General features: G+C 42.7%; 1 protein-coding gene across 1 annotated transcript; it reads right to left on the reverse strand.

Annotated features, from left to right (window-relative positions):
• Nucleotides 1-799: 799 nt before the first annotated feature.
• Nucleotides 800-11523, reverse strand: xpc (xeroderma pigmentosum, complementation group C). Its single transcript, XM_084917884.1, has 14 exons — nt 11216-11523; nt 9770-10072; nt 9554-9650; nt 8932-9016; nt 8688-8842; nt 8383-8503; nt 8191-8280; nt 6107-6970; nt 5653-5813; nt 5354-5435; nt 3736-3867; nt 3446-3615; nt 2772-2865; nt 800-2546 (listed from the first exon to the last, which is right to left on the reverse strand). The coding sequence occupies exons 1-14, from the start codon at nt 11325-11327 to the stop codon at nt 2214-2216; spliced, it is 2799 nt and encodes a 932-aa protein (XP_084774010.1). The 5' UTR covers nt 11328-11523; the 3' UTR covers nt 800-2213.
• Nucleotides 11524-20664: the final 9141 nt, after the last annotated feature.

Raw genomic sequence — 20664 nt, forward strand, 5'->3', positions numbered from 1 at the left:
TGTGTGCATATGCATGCTGTTTATCCTGATCCTCGAATGTCACTTTATGAAATTCGATCGTTTCATGCCAGTAACTGATAGTCTTTGGTATCAAATGCATCCTGGCATCATAAAGCTGCATTTCTAAATTGCTCCTGCTTTTGTTTCCATTCCTCCTAAAGCTGTAACTGCAGGCAGTCTAATGCAGCTCTTCAGCTAGACTGAAACATTAGACTTACAGTTCTTCTGCTATGAAAGTATAGGAGTGATGGCTTGATAAACTATGCATTATCCTCTGCTGTGCTTCTCAGCAGTGCCTGAGAGAAGTCGAGGGCTAAGCCCCAGAGGGAAATGGTATGGTAATAGGGTGGAATTGCTGAGGAGGAAGATGGATCTTCTAATGGAGCTGATGTTCAGTCAGCTGTTACTGCTGCAACATGACACATTTTACCTCTGCAGCTTACACTGATGTTGTCTTTACTTTTAAAGAATGCCTTGCAGTCTACCTAAAAACCTCGTAAACAATCATTACCTTTTCATAAGAAAATTAGAAAAATCCAAATTTGAGAGAAAAGCAAGCCAAAGTCAGGCCCTCTTCTGGCAGTCCTTTTGTAGGTAAACACAGGCAGTTCACAGTGATCAAGACTCTGTGCCTAAATACAATTGAACCTTCAAGAACATAATTAATATGGCATTAGTAACACCTGTGTTTACTCACCATTTCAAGGTGGTTAATGGGGCAATCTTGATGATCTTTAAAAGTGTCCAATTAATAAGTATAGATAGCAAAATCTAAAAGAAATCTACAGCATTTTTTTATTTCAATATATTTAAACATTTATTACAAAAATAAATTTCATACAAGAACAATTGGCAACTTTTAAATGGTTTGAAGACATGTAGTACGGAAAATCTTCCAACAATTACAAAACAATGTTTTTTCATCAATTTGTCATTGTTATGTTATTATCTCACAATTTACAGTCAGGCATCTCAAAATTTCTATTTACCAACTCAAATTTAGACTAAAATATGATCCTAAAATTTAAATGTGAAATTTTGACTTATGGATTGTATTTTCTTTGTCTTTTTTTCAGTGTTGGAAACAATAATATACAGCCAAAAGTTATTAAATGGTGCCTAATATGTAAAAGAAATGAGTGTAAAAGAAATACTGAATGCAAACAATGACAAAGAGAAGAGGAGATATAAGCAAACCTCCTGCTAAACAGGCAAAGAGGACATGAAGCACTAAAGATAAATCAAAAATGAAATAACAGTTTTAGTGATTTTCAAGTTATACACTCATTAAAAACTGTCATATAGTCTGCATATACTTTGTTAGATGAGAGTCTATATCCATAGATCAACTTAAATGTGCACAGTGGTTGGTTCCTTACAATGGCTCTGTCAGATCTTTACCCAACATGAGTATTAAAAAAAAAATCAGCTGACAAAAGTAAATCAGTGGAATGACTTTCTTTTTAAAAAAAACAAAACATTTACATTGAGCCAGTAACAGAAGCTATGCTCTTATTTGGTCAGACCTGCAGGTTGGGGAAAAAACTGCTGACATGAATGTGATAAAACAGCAGCAGCTGACAGGAGCACAGATGCTGTGTGCTTATTTTTACCATTCATTATAATTTGTAGTGTTAGCACAGGAGGTATTGTGTTTAATTGCCACGCAAGTTATCCATTCATGTCAGCATAAGCTCTAAATGCCAACATTAATGTGCCTAGCAGGTTCAAACCTGTCTGTACTGGTCAAAGTTTGAAGCACTGAATATTTAAACCTGATATCAGTGCCTAATACTCACCTAATACACATGAAGATGTAAGGACACTTCCACAGTCTCCATGACAACCTATACTGTTGCTGTACATATGCATGTTTTTTTAACTGTCATTTTGTATGTTTTTTTACTGTCATTTTGTATGTCCATGAAGTTCTCACATAAAAATCTTACAATACAGTGTACACCAAAATGGAGCTATGAACAGTGATGCTTTATGTCATCACCTTCTCCTCGCTTCCCGTATTTCCTTTCCTTTCCTTCCAGCGTTACTTCCAAAGGTTCCAGGGTATTTCAGTGACCCATGCAGCATCCTGCTTTTGAAGTGATGTGAACATCTTCCAAACTAAATGTTGCAAGAAGTCAGTGAAAGTGCTTCTTTAACAGCATAATGGCATCAATCTTTGCTTTACAAAAACATGAAGGTGGTCTCCAACATCACACTTTCTCAAAGGGGAATAAATGTTGCTCTTGACCTTTCTTCTCTCGTTTTGTTACTTTCTTCTTCTTCAGTCCGCTGGCATTTCCACCATCCTCCTCTGCTTGTCTGTTCTGAGGCCAGGACATTGCTAGAGTCTCGGATGCCGTCTTAGCTCCCAGACTTTCACCCTCAGCAGCCTCCTCATCTGAGGAAAACCCTTCGGCGTCACCTCCATGAGCAAGGCTCCCCAATCCCTGGTTCTTCTTGTTGTAACGCTTTTTAAGCCTTTCTCTGATCAGGAGTCCTTTCACCAGCAGAGTCCAGTTGGAGATGGCCCTCTTCTCTTTTTTCTAGATGTTGCAAGAAAAGAAAAAAAATTAAGCCTGTCACGTACAGGTTTCTACTTGAAAGTAATAGCTGATACTTTGTGTTAAAGTTCCCACCTAAACTACATAATCTGGTAATCTTACAGGGTTGTAATCAATAATTGTCAAATTAGTGATATGAAAGAAAACACACACACACACACACACACACACACACACACACACACACACACACACACACACACACACCTCTTTCTCCTTCTGTTTCTGAAGCTCTTGTTCTTCCACCCATGCAGCTCTGAGGACCTCCTCGTGCTCCTCACACGCAATGTAGCCGTCAGTACTGAAACACACACAGGTGAGCAAATATCCCCTTAGCTTTGACATGTTTGTAACAAGTGCATTTATTTCATTTCTTTCTTTAGGAGTAAAAACATCCTGATTTTGATATTTTTATTTTAAACACTGAAATGATTCCATGCAAATGCTCACAGAGAGGGATTTTACCCAAAGCCAACTAATGAGATGAAAATAAGCTCACTGGAAACAATACAGATAAATTTGAAAAGCAACTAATTAAGTTTTCAAAAAAAACAACAACAACAAAAAAACCCCCACAGTTGTGATTGAAATTTGAAGATACTGTTATCAGTATCTGCCTTCACAACTAAAACTGAGTGAGTGTAAGTAGAAAACAAACACAAACTGATTTTTAGGAAAATATCCAGATTTAATGAGTCTGTCTAGGAATCGATAATGATGTGCACGGGTCAAAAAATGCATATGAGTTTGTTTGAAAGTCCCTCAATATTGTGAAATTCTAAAGCTCGGTGCAGTTGTTCATCCTGAGATTCTCCCGATGACTGTATCCATCAGCTTAATTGTGTTTACGCCCCACCGAAGGCTCCTCAGAGTCATCTTACACAGCGTGCGAGTATCCTCCATGGAAGTCGAAACCTGTGACTGCAGGCGCTGCGTCAATGTTCAGTTTCCTGGCCACGCGGTGCAGGTTGGGCAACCTGATATGAACACAGCCCACCGGCAACATACAGGGTTTAAACAGGTAGACATTACCGTAGTCATTACGTGGGACCTGAGGAAAACATACAAAAACACAATAACACTGACACTTTATCCTGTTGGTTCTTATGTTGCTCATAAAACTTTGTTTCGCTTAATCTTCGGGCTCAATCCCACACACACATATACATACCTTCCCATCCACGGCTATCGGCGGCTGGTACTCTTCAGTTTGCCATTCTCCAAACAGAGCCAGGTCATTCTCATCCTTCAGCTCAGACGTCATCCTGGCCTTACGGGAACGATTAGAGAAGCCCTTCACCATCTAAAAAGGAAAAGACGTGTTTATATTGTGAGTTCATAAAGTCACCAAAGCATTTCATGTTTCCACATTATCTGTGTGTCTATTCAGTATGCAGCAGCCTCAGTCTGTTATGATTCCTCCTTCCTGTCATCTTGACGATGCCGTTGATCCAATTGATCCAATTAAGCCGAACTAGGATTTAATAGCATCAGTGCTACAAGAAGAATTCAATACATCTGCACTCAGCAGAACATCAATAACAGGAAAGGAAAGGTTTGCAAGATTTTACACCTTATATCATTTCATAATTACATCAGTCATTCTTCAAGACAAATATATCTCTAGCAATAACAGTTTATTCATGGGGTCAGGTTTAAGATCTGGGAGCAATATTGGTAGCATTCCATCAATTCCATATTATTAGTCCTTGTCCATGTATGCTTTATTCCTGTTGCCCACTTCTCATCAGTATGTCCTGGTTCCTGAATGCCTGATGTGGACCTTGTTAAGCTGGGCAATGTCTGAGTCGGTATGGCTTTAGCTCTATATCTCTCGCTCATGTTCTGAAGTAGGCTTGGGCGGGCCTAGCTAGGGGCCCTTACTGCATGCATGCCCTTATCGAGATTTGAACCCCTGGCTTATTGTCAGACCCACAATCTGGGATAAACCATGGAGCATCGGCTAATAGATCACGAAGATGGCCCCTGAGATGAGCTGCTACAAGAACACCTCAGGCAGCTGAAGACAGACGGTGATGAGGAAAAGGAAGAGTAACGAGCACGGCCCATCGACAGATGGGAGGCACATCCAAGTGATTGGGACAGTGTACTGGAACATCTGTACCACATACACAACCAAAGGTGTGTGAGAATAACAGGGATAAAGTCCAGTGGGGGTTTGAGTTCCAGTTTGACAAGCAGCTAGTGGTAAACCAACCTGACATAGTGGTGATTGACAAGAAGCAGAAGACCACAGTTGTGACACATGTGGCAATCCCAGCAGGCAGGAACATCAAGAACAAGGGGCATGGGAAAACACAGAAGTACCAGGAGCTGAAAGAACAGCTGGAGCAGATGTGGAAGGTAAAGTCCAAAGTGGTTCAAGTTGTAGCAGGAACATTAAGAGCTGTAATCCTTAAACTGGAGAAGTGGTTCCAGCAGATCTCTGGCATAACATCAGAGGTTTCTATCTAAAAGAGTGCAGGTCATAGGAAGAGCTAAGATACGGAGAACCCTCAAACTCCCATATTTATGAATACCTATCCGTCTCTATTGAATACTCAGTGCAGGCTTGATCACAGGGCTGGTTCATTTAGAAAAACTGTGTTTTCATTACCAGGATAAACTCTCCTCCTCAGTCATGAAACATGCTAATGAACACTGCTCAGCTACAACTGCCTTCAGGTCAGAGTGTGACTGAGTTAAAAACAAACTGATGTAACAGAGAAACTAACCACAAAATTTCTCCTTTTGAGGAAGGGAAGAGAAGAAAACAAAAAAGAGCTTGCCTTGTATGGCTCCTCCCCTAACCGGACAGTCCTTGCTTCTTTCAGCCACGTGTCTCTGGAGTGCAGGGTGTGCACACAGTCCCTAGAGATGGATAAAGATTTAAACAGGACATGAATGACGACAGTTCTTCTTTTCCCTCTCACACTGAAATCCCAGTTTTCCCTTGCTTTTTGGTTTAGCGGTAAGACATAACTAACTAGGTTAACACAGACTGCACAGTATAAAAAGCATTATGTGCGATGGATTTCGAGGTATACTTGAACTAAAATGCATCTGTGATGAAAGTTTAATTAGTTACCGAGAGTATACTGGCTCCCCTCTGCAGTATCCCAGCACAGTGGCTGTAGGAGGATAGATGGCCTCATATTTTAGCAGGTGTCTCTTTAAGGCATACAGCGGGTGGTTCTTATACTCCGCTACAGACACTGGCAGGGGTTTGTTCAGAAGAGTTTTCTGGAGCTGGGAGAGGAGAGCAAAGAAAGAAATTGAAGTAGGTCAAGACATTGTTTCCTTTCATGCCATTCTTGCATTGTTAACGATGGGAGTAGCTGATGGGCCACAGCAATTTCTTGACTAGGAGGAAAGACTTCAATGTTAAAAATAGAGTAAAATCACGTGTACATTGAACATTTCCTGCTAATCCATATGATGCATACAGGACATGTGATGTGGCCACTGGTTTTGGTAAGAAGAATTGTGCAGAACAGTAAAAAAATAAAATAAAATAGAGAAAAAAAAAAAATCGGAGTCACCTCCTTGTCTTCCTTTATGTCTTTCTCGTCCTCGGGTCCCAAGAATGGCTCAAGCGTTTCCTCCCACCAGTCGTCATCCACCCGCCTCTTCCTGGATGATGTCATCCAAGACGGGTCATACTTCTTTCCCAGGTCTTTCACAAACCCGTCCCCGTCCACGGACACCACATATGTCACCGGTGTGGTTGCATTCCGGTAGCAGAGTTGAGGAACTCCAACACCGTGATCCACATCTACGCAAACCCAGGAAGCTGTTTTCTCCAGATACACCTCTAACCACTCGTCTGCACCTGGGCCTTCTCTCTTTGCCCCACTCCTCCTTTTTGTTCCATTGCTCGTTGTTCCTTCTCCTCCTTCTTCCTCATCTTCTTCCAAGTCTCCATCCTCCTCATCTTTTACCTGTTTTTTACCTCCACTGCTTCTTCTCTTTGGAGCTGCAGTATTTCTGCTGTGTGTGCCCTTGGCCTTCCCTTTCCCTTTATTCCCCTTTTCAGATTTAACCCCACTCTCTGAATCCTCACTGTCATCCTCACTGGTGGCTTGAAACTCATCTTCGTCACTAAGCCCTCCATCCTCCTCCCCTTCGCTGTTGCTCTCCTCCTTGTAGCTGACCTTTGAGGCGACACTGCGGCGTTTTGAGTTCTTTGGTCTCTGCCCCCCTGATACTACAACTTTCTTCTCTTCCTCCTCATCCTTTTCTTTCTTCTTTGCTTTCTTTCCTCCTACGTCTCCTTTGATCGTTCTCCCTCCTGCTGGTCTCTTGGTGCCAGGAGAAATCTTTGGCTCAGGGGAGTTTGTCTTGGATGATTCCTTGCTTGTGTTGCTCTTTTCTGGGGCACCAGCAGATGTTCTAGCCCCTTTGGCCTGCAGAAATGAGAGATTTCCAACATGTTTGTAAGAACAGAACAACCTTAAAATCAAATGGCAGACACCACTGCATATGCAATACTGCAATGAGTTGAAATACTGCATATAGAGGCATATGTAAGTGTGATAAAATTGGTGGCTGTATCTTTTTAATAAGAACCTGACAACACAGCTTAGGCTGTACCTTTTGTATTTTCACTTATATTACAGTTTATTCATTTTTTACAGGTTAAAGTATTAGGTAAAGTGCAAAAGTATTTGCTCGTCTGCCTTCACATGCATATGAACTTGAGTAAAATCCCATATGATGTTTTTTCCACTCTTTCCAGCTACAACAGCTTCAGCTCTTCTGGGAAGGTTTTCCACAAGGTTTAGGAGTGTTTATGGAAATTTTTGACCATTTTTTCAGAAGTACATCTGTGAGGTCAGACACTGATGTTGGACGAGAACGCCTGGCTCATAATCTCCGCTCTTACTCATCTCAAAGGTTTTCTTTTGGGTTGAGGTCAGGACTCGGTGCAGGCCAGTTCCTCCACACCAAACTTGCTCATCCATGTCTTTGCTGACCTTGCTTTGCACTTATGCATTTCCATTGTTCTAGAGTCCAGTGGTGGCGTGCTTTACACCACTGCACCCGACACTTTGCATTGTACTTGGTGATATAAGGCTTGTATGAAACCGCTTGGCCGTGGAAACTCCTTCACTGAAGCTCTCTACACAGTGTTCTTGAGCTAATCTGAAGGCCACATGAAGTTTGGAGGTCTGTAGTGACTGCAACCACCCACCCAGCTCTGTGATTTTATGTGGCTTACCACTTCACAGGCGAGTTCATAGCTGGGATTAACAATCGCCTGTTGAATATTTAGTAGCAAGTACATTTCATGACTGGACTTGTTGCACAGTTGGCATCATATCACAGCACCACACTGGAATTCACTGAGCTCCTGAGAGCGACCCATTCTTCCACAAATGTTTATACAAGCAGTCTGCATGCCTAGGTGCTTGATTTTATACACCTGTGGCCATGGGAGAGACTGGAACACCTGAATTCAATGATTTGGATGTGTGAGTGAATATTTTTGGCAAAATGGTTTATTTTTTAATAGAAGGCTTTAAAAAATGTGTTCTATACATTAAACTGCAGCAGTTATCCAAACATGACTGTTGTAATTATACCGCAGTGTCTTCTTAAAGGAAAAACAACAAACTGTCAGTACCTTGGCTGATGGGGATTTGAAAGGAATCGGCTGCAAAGAAAGGACCAATCGGCAGAAGAGCTGCAGAGAGCGTAGGACCAAGAGAAACAGCTGCAGGAAACACAGGTGCATAATTATTTATTTTTCATTTGTACGTCGAACCAGGGGCACTGTTTTATAGAAAATGGACCGGTTTCATGCCAAACTACTAACGTGAGTCATCTCCTCGTGGTTTCTGGCTGAGAGGCTTGCCAGTCGCCTCTCGAGGAGCCTCTGGGGGTCCGGACGCTCTTCACAGGGAAGACTGGAGTTGAGGGTAAATGTTGCTCTAAACCTGGGAAAGAAGAGAGCCGGATGGATGGAAATGGAATCATAAGATATGGCGATAATTATAGAAGGCTACCAGTGACCGATGGCTTCTGAATAGTAGCTCTATTGTCCCTATTGCACAAATTTCTTAGTTTTACACATTCTAGCATTAAAATAGTTTCAGGAACTTCACATTTATAAGTACATACCATTTAAGCAGCCCAGAGAGGTAGTTTTGGTCAATGTGCTTAGCTACCATGGTAAAGTGGGCAGGCAGCAGCGACAGAGTGACGGCCAGCAGGTCTGGTTTACTGCACAACCTGTTGCGGAACATGCCGCTGGCAATCAGGCACATGAGGTGGACCTAAGAGACCAATCAAAGGTTCGGAACGTCAGGGATGAGCTAGAGAAGCACCATGAAAGGAAAGGTAGAACTAAACAGCGTGTTTTCACCTTGTGGGTGTCTATCAGCAGGTCCTTCTTATATCGGTTCACCATTCGCCTCAGATACATCTCAAATTCCGCCTGCTTTTTTTGCCTGGCCAATCAGAAATCATGATTATTGGGTTAAAACAAATATACCATTAACTGCACACCCATAGATAATGCATTTTCCACAAACTAATCACATAAACACACAATTACAGGTCCCTCTCCTGACACCTGTGGAGAAAAATCATACTAATGTACATTTGAATGAAACTCCATGACCCAAAAATGTTTTCCTGAATATAATGAGAGGATCGGGAGTTTGGAGACATCAGCTAACAATGTCTGGAGCTACATTCAGATTGTTTTGATATAAACAAAATCAAACTAAACTCAGAGCATGAACACAATGAAACTTTATTTAAATTATGCTAGTGATTCCTGAGTTTTAATAATGAGGTTGATTTATTTTGATTGACTTTTGGATGTCTTCCTGTGTTAATTTCATTTTACAGATTAACACCTCAACTGTTTAAGAAATAATATCACAAAAAAGTCTGTTTTGCAACTCTTTTTTAAAGAGCTATTTTATTTTCAAAAGTTTAGAATTTTATGTTGAGCATGTGCATATTCTATATTCACTTACCTCTTTCTGACTTCTGGGGTCTCGATCTCAATCTCCACAGGCTCAGAGGGCAGGACGGGTTCTAGAGGCTCGAGTGGACCCAGCGGCTCAGCTAGCTCTGATTAACACACACACACTATTCATTTCCTTTGTTTTCCATTACTCCCTGCTTAGCATAGGAATAAAAAACAAAACAAAACACTGTGTTATTACAAATGTTACGGATTTTACACTTACCTTCCACTTCTTCCCAATCATCCTCATCTTCCTCCTCACTGTCCTCCCCTTCTTCTTCTTCTTCTTTCTCTGGTTTCTTGGTGTTCACCTTAAGCAGCTGTGGTGGGGAGGTCACCATATCAAAGTCATCTTCGCTATCATTTTCCTCCATAATGGGTGACTCAAAGTATTTGCTGGTATTGACAGCAGAGCTGGTGTCAGATTGGGAAGACAACTTATTTCCTGCTGCTCGCTTTGAGGGCGCACGGGGCTTAGGGATGACCTTCCTCTCTATCTTTTCCTCTTTATCTTTGATGTCCTCACCTGGTAAAACAGATTGAAAGATGTTTTGAAGCCTCTGTGCTTGACTGAGAATAAAGGAAAACACGTCAATACAAAACAGAAGTACAACCACCCTAAAAATGTATTATATTGCAAGCCAATTTTCTGAATGAAGATGTTTTTTCTTTCTTTTTTTTGATACAGAAAATTGACAAAAGTGTCTTAAATGTCTGGAGAATCATTTTTGTGCCACTGTAGGAAGTGCAACAGCATTGTTTATCTGAATGAAAACCACAGTTTATGAATGATTTGCCGCAAAGCATGAAGGGAAGTGCTGATACTGGCCTATGAGTAAATAAGATGGATGACCTAAATGCCTCTAACACTGAAGAATAAAGAAATCCATATAAATTTTTGATTCTTTAATCCAACGGAGGAAAAATCAACAATAAAATTGAAAAAAATTACAGAAAAATTATTGGTTATTTTAAACCAGATGCCTATATTAGCCTAAAATCTGAAAATTGGTTTATCACTACTATATACAGCACAGAGATAATGCTCCTGTTCAAATACACGTCAGAGATCACGTCTGAGAAGCTGCAGACAAACCAGCAAGATTAAGAAGTTAACACACACACTTACACCATCTATGCACAAAATATGGTTGGTGTTTTGGTATGTGGAGCACAGATGTGCATCCGGGCCAGCAGATCCACTTCAGCAACCATGCACATCCTTAAGCAGTGCACCTGGATGCTCATACAGTGCCTTTATGGTTATGGCCATAGTAGCTCGATATTATGCATTGTCTCCAATAAACCGAAGCTTTGCATTGATGTGTGACATAAATTATATTTTTGTCACGTTATAACTGCACAAAAACTGCTTCTCAGAGCAGTCAGAGGGAATGGATGACAGAGGATGTGTTTTACATTTCAATTATTTTATAATATTGTGAAGCAGTATTTTTCATTTACTACAGCTGATGCTGATGTTAGTCATCTGCGTGAAACTCTTCCTCAGATGAACGTGTGTAAGTTTATTCATGAACCCAGGCTCACTGTGCACAGACCGCTTAGCTAACCTCCCCTGTACTTCAGTTAATTTCCTAACTATTGGGGGCTAGAGGTTCCATTTATTTAATGACAGACACACATTTTAGGCAACTCCGACTTTTCATACCAGCATCTTTCTTCTTCGCTCTTGTTTTTGCCCCGCAGCTCTTCGCTTTCAGCACCTGCTTCAGTTTCTTTGTGTCGCCCCCCGTGTTTGCGCACTCTCTCCTCCTCCCCATGCTAGCTGCCGTCAGTGGAAGAACTTTCTTTGAATAATAATATCCAGAGCTAGACGAGCAGTAGTCCTTCAGAGCTCCACATGCTGTTGTATAAGGGCGAGGAAACAGCAGTTACCCAACACTGCCATTCAGGAGTTTTCATAACACAAAAAACTGCACCCGGCTGTTTTGGAGGCCGGACCTTGACGTCATATCCGTTCTCCTGTCTTCTTCTTCTTCTTCTTCTTCTTCACTAAATAGATCCAATTCAGCTCCCTATAATTACAAGTTAACACCAGGATATTTATAAGTAGGCTGACACCAACATTTGTTTATAAATGGCTTTATGGTCTTATACATATATATAATGTGGTGTTTCAGGGAGGTGTAATACCACTTTTGGGCACTAAGGGGTGGTGTTGTGCTTTCCATAAGGTTTTCAACCTCGACAAAGGTCAGCTCCACATGCTCCTGGTAGTTAGGTTTCATATTCATACTCGTTTTTAACGGCCAGCGATCTCTTTTAGGTTATATAATGACGCATTTAGCCAGAAGCATGTTCAGTGTGTTCAACAGTAGAAAAACTACAGTAGAGACACAGTATCAGAAGAACCTCTAGCTACTGTACATGTTTGATGTAATTTAGTGGTAGCTAAGCATGTTTGAAAGGGCTGATGTTCAGTGTTATCAAAGAGGCTGTAACTGAGCATGCGGTGTCATCAGTGGACGTCAGTGGTTGTGCTGAGAATGAGAGTGAGAGGTTGAAAAATGAAAAACACTGTTATCCACTGTGTAATGCAAACCACCCTGAGCTCCACTCAATAAAAGCAGCCAAATATGATTCATGAGAACTTTTTAAATGGTCTTCCCTTGATAAATTGATTTTTTTTTTCATCACAGACCCCAGTGTGCCTGGAAGCATGTGTTGAGACGAAGCAACAACCGGAAAGAAAACAGAAAAAAGTCAGTCACGAATTTGGATTGGACTTTAATACATTGCTGAACAGATTCTGCATGATCACCAGGGACAGGAGACCATTAACAGGCCCGTTCAGCTGTCTGTCAAAATCACCTTGTTTGCAAAGAAAAAACAATCCTTGGCAGAAAGGTAGAGAAATAAGAAGCAGAAAACCTGGTGTCATGTCATGTGAAGCAGAAGTAAACTGTGCTATTCTAGGTATTGTGAACAGGGATTTCCTCACAGTTATTTTCTAAAACTTTACACAAGCAGATATCAGTGGTTTTTTTGGGAGTTTTTTTTTTTGTCATCTGTGTGTCAACTGTGTCACTGCCTTGCACCGAGCGTGATGCTGTTTTTTGGGGGGATTTTTAATCCCACTGGAGCCCCGGAAAGACTTAAGTGGATAAACGACGATGCCTGAGCGCATTCTTCATCTTGTTATTTTGCGCCGGGGTCTGCGTGACTTCCCTGAAACAAGTTCTGCCTCTTGATTCTGAATCAATTTGGCTCATTTCAGTTCAATTTAATTTTCATTTAGCCCTGTTGTGATCTGTATCGATCCCATTGAGGTTCTGTGGCAGATGTGTGTGTGTTTCACTTCAGAGAGCCATCTGTCAGCTGATACAGTCAGACAGCTTCAGACTGACTCACTGCAGTATGAGCCTCCTGAAACCAGGGGGCCCTTTCCATAGGTACTGCATACACCATACATATGCATACATACTGCATGCATACGCATAAATGAATGCGTGTTTATGTGTGGTGCGCGTGTGCGTCCATACTTCTGTTAGAGGCTTTGCCTTGACCATCATGTGGATGTGTGCATGCATATGTGAGCATGCAGGCTAGGCTAAGAGTGTGCTTATACATATAGTCGTTAGCATGTGGATGGGTGAGGTGACATGGCAGGAGTCCATGGTCGTGTGCGCTTTGCTCCCAGCGCAGTGCATGGCTTCCATCCCTATATGAACCATAAGTACAGTCAGATAGGAATAAAAAGCCATACAATGCACGGGGCATTGAGAAGACTGAGTTCTATGAACAAGGACACACACTCACAAACACGCATGGAGTCGGATGATAGATGGAAAGAGATTCAATTGAAACCCCCTTGAGCGAGAAAAACTCGAAAAAGGATAAGAGCAGGTGAAGGACACAGAAACCAAGAGAGAAAAACAAGCTTATAGGAGATGACTCTGCACGGCACTCCAGGTATGCTGAAGATCACACCGAGACTAATCAGAAAACAGCCTGCAAGTCAGATGGTGAGTACATGAAGCCTCGTCAAAGGCAAGTGGTGGTGAGGTGTGGCAACAGGTCTGACATCCACAATGCAAGGACACGGGCTATTTTATTCCCACGGTGTTGTCTCCACGGCAGCTGGATCTGTATTGATGATGATCAGAGCGAGCTGTCCCAGTGTATGGTGTACAAGATTTTTATAACAATAGTAGTAGTAGTAGTAAACGCCATGTTCGAAAGCAAAGACCTTGTTTTTGGATTCTGAGTTTGCTTTACCTTACTCTGTATGTATCCGTCACAAGGACATCCGTTTCACCCCTTAAAGCTTTCCCAAAGGCAATTCATGTGAATTTGCAACACAAGTACAGGAAAGTGTTTGAAAATTCTTACAATGCATGTTCATTTGAATTTTTTTCTTTGATTAAATGAGGCAGTTACCTTCTTGTTAACTTATATAGGTTTAAAAACATAAAAATCGACATTGTCTGCTAATAGATTTTGGTCGTTTGGTCTTACGTAATTGGAGCATACGTTCTCCATATGATCTCTCTTCACACGCTCTAATCTGTGCTGCTTCTTACATGTGGATTTTTTTTTTGAGTAAGTTATAAAGGGGGCAGATTTTTCTCCAGTGATCACCTGTTGTCCGCTTGGACACTTTTGGTTTTAAAGGAGCTTGGTACTTTTTAAGTCTACTTAACACAATGTATTACTTGATAGTTTTTGAATCCCCCACTTTTTCTACCACATATGGCCATTTCTGGATTATCCCCATAAACAAATGTCTGCTAGCACATGTAAGACTGAGATCTGTCTCAGTAACAGACATATTTCTACAGTGGAGTTTATGTTTTAATGCTGAAATATCTGCTGTCTGATATATCCTCCTAAGCCCCAGGAAGGATTTAGCAAAAGGATTGAGAATTTGGCAAGAAACTGTATTAAAATTAGAATCCCTCCTTCTCCCTCTTAAAAAAATTCCTACAAGTCTGGAGTAGGTATGTTATTATTGATTTCTAAAGAAATAAAGCCCCAGAAACCATTCCTCTCGTGCCTTAAGAGGCTTCGCAACTTCAAGGAGCGGATATGAAATAAATCCAATTACCGAGCTGTCAATCAGGCCGCTAATTAGTACGACTCCAGCACACTAAGTGGTATCAAAGCTGGAAACTCAAAATAGAGGCGACAAGAGGGAGAGACACACACAGAAACACAAATTCACAAAACAAGCAATTCTTAGCTGAAAACATAACTACCGCAAATAAACCCCACATCTCAGACGCTTTCTCATACAACCTCCAGACAAGCTGCTGCTATTTCTGGATCGCCACAGACGAGCAACAGCAGCTTGAGGGAGGAGGAGGAGGAGGAGAAAGGGGAAGGTGGGGGGGATAGAAGAAGATGAAGAAGCGAGCATCCGTGCATCCGAGCCGGGACCTTGCAGGTTCTTCTTCTGACTCAGTACCCGCGTTCCCTGTGTCCTCTCGGGCTGCTGCTGCTGCTGTGGCGTCTTGTGAGCTGTGATTCGAACAAACAGTGTCCGGCTTCAAACAGGTGGGCTCCGGGGTCGCGCTTGGGCTTCTCTTCGAGGGCCTGAAGAATTGTCCAAAAGAATAGTTGTTCCCTGCTCCCGTCCTCTCGTCCTCAAAGAGATAGGGTCAGTGATGCTGCCGCTGCCACCGGTGGATATGTGGAGTTTGACCGCCCCTTTACGCATCTGTGCGTATTTTCATTCAGCGGCAGAGGCAAACAGACGGAGAGAGAGCAGGGAGAGAGAGAGTGAGAGAGAAGGGAGGGAGGGAGGTGTGGTGGAAAAGGACAGTAGTAGGAGGAGGGGGTGAGGTAACAAAAGCCCACAAGTGAGGAGGAGCTAACAAAAAAAAGAGGGATTGTGGGGGGAAAGCGAGGAGGAGGCATCATCATACCTGAACAGGAGACCTCCCTCTGTTTATGTGTGTGTGTGCGCATGTCTGTGTGTGTGAGTGTGTCTGTCTGCAACAGAGAGGGTGCGAGGGAGGGGAGGCTTATGTCGCCTCAGTGACGCGCAGTGTTAATAAAAGCCAGGCAGAGGGGCTGAATAGGGCTCTTTTCTGTCTCATTCAAATACTGCCAGAAAGCACTTTCATTCTGCTGATAAAGTAGAGTGTGTGTGTGTGTGTGTGTGTGTGTGTGTGTGTGTGTGTGTGTGTGTGTGCGTGTGTGTGTGCTGGAGCAAGAGAATGTGTGAATATCTGGGTTTGCATCTCCGTGTGTTTGCCCTCTCTCTCTCCCTCTACCTCTTTCACTGCCATTTACACTGCGAACAGCCAGACAAACAGACAGATGAGTGTACAGCCCAACTGACGCCTGATAAACACAAGCCCCCCAAAGTCAGACTTCACATGGAAGATATCTATCTATCTATCTATCTATCTATCTATCTATCTATCTATCTATCTATCTATCTATCTATCTATATATAAATAAAATGAAAGTACAAAGGTACAAAGGACAATCAAAGCTATAGCAAACTGTAAGGCAAAAGATGAGGGAAGAGACACATTACTGAGCAGACAGGGAGAGACCAATCAGCAAAGGAGGAGTCCTTGGCACCTGCTTTCCTGAAATTAAGTGGGAAGCGAAAGGGAAGAAAATTAGTATGTCTACAGACGAGACACATTTAGAAAATAAAAAACAAAAAAAAACAGGGCAATAAAGGTCAAGAAGAAACGAAAAAGAAAGAAAAAAGAACTGGGGGAACACTGTGCGGGGATAAAATAGAAATACTTGCTCTCGACCTCTTCCCTCCTCCTCCTCCTGTTCTCAGGGACTCGGCTGGAGTCGCATTCCAACGCGTCGCTCTCAATCCCTGTTACTCCCGGCAACACAGTTCCTTGATCTGGTCCCACGTCGTGCCGGGCAGAGGAGGAGGAGGAAGAGGGAGTAGGACGTGAAGGTGGGTGCCTCAGAGAGGGAGGGTAAGACAGGATGGATGAGAAAATGAGTGTACGCAATGGGAGGAAGAAAAGGAGGAAGATGAAGAAAGACACAAGAGAAAAGCAAAGAGAGGAGAAGGTAAAGGAAGAAAAGAAGGAGAAGAGGGAAACAAATGAAGGGGCTGGGGGTGTTAGGGATAGTCACAGATGAGGGAAAAGGTGTGAGGAAGCAAAAGAGGTGGCAGAGGATATGAGAAGAGGACAGAAGAAAAAAAGAAGTAGAGATAAGATCAAAAATTAAAGGGAAATGGGAGCTGGTGAGAGGAGTCAGTCGGACAGGTGAGAAAAAATAGGGGCAAGTAAAAAAGAAACATTACCACCCTCCCCATGGCATTCCTTCCTAATTCTGAAATTAAAAAGGACAATCACTGTTAAGGCTCATTTGCTCCTCTTGAGGCCATTAAAGTCAGATGGGTTTGCTCTGGGCTGCCTGCTTTATTAAGGTTCAATAAACTCGTGTTAAGGAGAAGCGAAAAGTGGAGACAAGGGTAGAGTAATAAAGAAGACGGAGCGGTGACACGAGCGCACATGGCTGACGTAACATCTGGAAAGTTGTGGCGTTAGTTTTAAAATGCTTGCACCAGCAGACAGGTGGAATCCTGCCCCATCAAAATCACACGTAAAGTTCACACGGTTAAAGGCAGCTCTAATCCGTTTATTTTTTAAACTTTTTTGGACACTGTCTGGCAGAATATTGTGCTTTGGTTGAATACCCAAGACGAAAAGATGTCTTAATCGCTTTTTAAACCACTTTGAAAATGTTTTGAAGCACATAGATCACAGCACAGCTGCCTGACAGCTAAAAGCGTGCTAATATATACAGTATCATTTAATAAACGAGCTCTAGAATAGGGTTTGTGGCCACTGGACGGCAGTGGAAATAAGCTGTGCGTGCAACACTGACAGTTAATCACTTTTTTAAAATGCGGACTCGTTGCAAACAGTTGCTGGTTGCACATCCGGCAGATGGGGAGGAACATCGTCTTTCATCCATCTCATTTACCAGGAAGGCTGGTCTAAAAATGGGAACGCTGCAGTGCAGTTTGGCAACACCGCAAACTAAATCCACAAAAACATGACCTAAACCAAAACAAAACAACAAGCTGAAAGACACTAAAAGTTCCACAGAGCTAAAGGGGCAGTATTTAGCCCCGTTGGACACAAGCAGTCGAATCTTTAAAGACTATTCTTATTTAATTGTGTTTTGTTTTTGGACACATTTCCAGTTAATTTTTGTAGTTTACTGGCTCCAGGAGGTCAGAGTTCAGATGTGTGATGTCATCAGTAAGCGCAGAAAAAACAAACAGTGTCTGAGACGTGAGGAAGCGATGTTTTGCTGATGATACGCTATGCTGCCTGTAAACTCCAAACTGAACTGAGGAGAATAAAGTTGCCAAAAAAAGGAGAATGGAGTCATGTCTCTCTGAGGGTGCAACATAATCTTGGTGTTTCCGCCCGGTTTGGAGTTTATACCGCAAAGAAGGACGAGCTACATGTGACTAGCCTCGCTCACTACCCCCCACCTGAACTCGTACGGCAGTGCCATCCCTTCCAGAAAAGGCAGTGAAGGTAAAAGTTTTTCGTCATGTCTAAAGTACAGCAGATGTCTCCTGATTGGGAGCAACTTCTTGAGGAGATAGAGGAAAAGTTACTTACACTGCTAGCACCGGATTTGAATGAGATTTGTGCTTCCCTCAGTTTAGCCGTGGATGAAAGTGAAAAAGACTTACCTCGTAAACTGAGGTGGCGTATTCTCCAGTACCTAGAGGGAGAGGATGTTACTGCACGAGAAGATGAAGGAATGTCTCTGTTGTTGGAATTAGATGACAAAATTAATGAAGTGAAGCAAAAGAGATGCGAAAGTAATGCCCCGTTGCCTCAACAAGTGGTACAAGAGCACCACCCTGTGGCTGAAAATGTGATAGCACCCAGTAATTCAGACGAGCAGAGAGAAAGTGTTTCTCATCTGAATGCTACACGAGTCACCCCTGTCGCCACTCAAAGTGTCCCTTTTGTACACCCACTGTACCGACGGGATCTGAAAATAATGGGACAAATTGGAGAACCAAACCAAAAGGACAAATTAACATACACTAGCTTGGAAAGACAAATCCAGAGGGCATTGAAGAGGGGATATGATGAAGGAGACATTGTTGAAGGCATCATTCAAGCTATAACCCCAGGAACAAAACTGAAAAGCTACCTTGAGAGTAGAGTAGATTTGACTTTGCAAGCTCTCAGGCAAATATTACGGACTCATTACATTGAGAAAGATGCCACAGAGTTGTATCACTCGCTCACACGTGCTGTACAGGAGCCAAAAGAAACTCCAATCCAGTTTTTGATGCGAGCAATGGATTTGAGACAACAACTTGTTCTTGCTTCAGAGAGAGTTAAGTCTGGTTTAAAGTACAGTTCGGAGCTCATCCAAAATCAGTTTCTCCAGACAGTACTCACTGGCCTCCATGATGACACCATCCGAGCTGATGTGAAGCTATACCTGCAAAATCCTAAAATCACAGATGAGGTTCTTCTGGAAAAAATGACTGCGGCATACAGTCTGGAAATGGAAAGAAAGAATAAGCTGTCAGCTGCATCAAGAGCAAAGATGATCAAAGTTGCAGCAGTAAGTGGGGAAGATCAAGAGGTGGAGAAAGAAAGCAGTATGCACACATCAGACAGTAAGAACAAGCAAGGTGGAGCGGTCAAACGAGACACATTAATGGATAAAGTTGATCAAGGCAACAAGGCTATATGTGAGGCTCTGCAGAACCTCACCACTCACATTGCCAGCCTCCAGCAGACCGTTAAGCCTCAGCACATGAGAATGGCTGAACCACCTGACCGGAAATACCAATCACAGCCTAGGAGCACAAACGTTAGACAGTGCCAGCAGTGTCAATCATCCAATACAGGAAACAAATGTGACCACTGTTACAAATGTGGCAGTACGGAACACTGGGCAGCAGGTTGTCGTAGGAAAAAGTGCTCAGCTAATTCAAGTAAGATCGAAATCATACTTAACCCTGAAGGGGAGAAGCACCAAACCGACCCATTCAGCCTCAAAGCACCCCTCACTGGTAAACAACAACAAATGGCGAAGCTGGTAGGCAAAAGATGCCAGGTCCGTGGCTTCTTAGGAGGTGTGGACACCACAATATTGTGGGACACCGGCTCACAAGTATTGATAGTGGGGACGAACTGGAGAAAGAAACACCTGCCTGATGCTGAAATGAGGTCAGTGGAAGAGCTGCTCGAAGAGGGAGCTTTAGAACTCTCAGCTGCTAATGGGACCAGTATTCCATATGAAGGATGGATAGAGACTGAGTTCAGCCTGTCCAAAAATGCTGTGGCTGGGATGACCAACAGGCCCGTCCAAGTTCCAATCCTAGTCGCCAGTGGTGACATTGAATGCCCCATCATTGGCTTTAATGTGATAGAAGAATTAGCTTTGAGAAATGACACCAGCAAAGACTGTATCCCCCCAGGGCATATGCTGGACAGATTGTGCTCAGCATTTGAGGTGGGGCGCAAAACTGGAAGAGCTGTCCTGTCTGTCCTAAAGAAACAAACGCCTGACAGCCATCCCCACATAGCCCGAGTAGGAAGGCGACCTGTGACCATCCCGAAGCGTAACATGATGACAGTGCAATGTGGTTGGCTAAATAAGAGTGTGTTGAGTGGGTCACATGCAGTGTTGGAGCCGAACTGTGAGACACCATGGCCAGCAGGCCTAGTTGTTAGAGAACAGCTAATTCAGCTCCCCTCAGAAGGTGATGCTAAAGTTGCAGTGACTGTGGAAAACATGACTGACCATGATATCACCCTCTGTGGTCGCACTACACTGGGGTGGCTGCACAATGTTGATGCTATCTACATGCCACATGTAAAATGTATGGAGGGGGAGCTTTCTAAGACATCAGACGGAAGTACTTCCTTACCCACAGTGCAGTCCAGCCAGACAACAAAAACTAAGCCCTGGGACCCACCAGTGGATTTGAGCCATCTGACAAGTGACCAACAGCAGCAGGTAAAACAGATGCTGAGGGAGGAATGCAATGTTTTTGCAAAAGATGACTGGGAGACGGGATGCATTAAAGATCTAGAGCTGGAGATACAGCTAAAAGACAAAGTGCCTGTGCAAAAGACATATAATGCAATCCCCAGACACCTTTATCAG

Source organism: Perissodus microlepis, chromosome 20, assembly GCF_051167445.1.
Source record: "Perissodus microlepis isolate ML-2025 ecotype Zambia chromosome 20, ASM5116744v1, whole genome shotgun sequence".
In the NCBI taxonomy this organism is placed as follows: Eukaryota; Metazoa; Chordata; class Actinopteri; order Cichliformes; family Cichlidae; genus Perissodus; species Perissodus microlepis.

Bases quoted from the DNA above. Each gene is read 5' to 3' on its own strand.
- xpc (XM_084917884.1), bottom strand. From the start codon at position 11,327: ATGGGGAGGAGGAGAGAGTGCGCAAACACGGGGGGCGACACAAAGAAA. The intron at 9,017-9,553 runs GTAAGTGAATAT...CTGATTGGCCAG, and splicing joins ACCCCAGAAGTCAGAAAGAG to GCAAAAAAAGCAGGCGGAAT. The intron at 6,971-8,190 runs GTACTGACAGTT...TCATTTCTGCAG, and splicing joins TCAAATCCCCATCAGCCAAG to GCCAAAGGGGCTAGAACATC.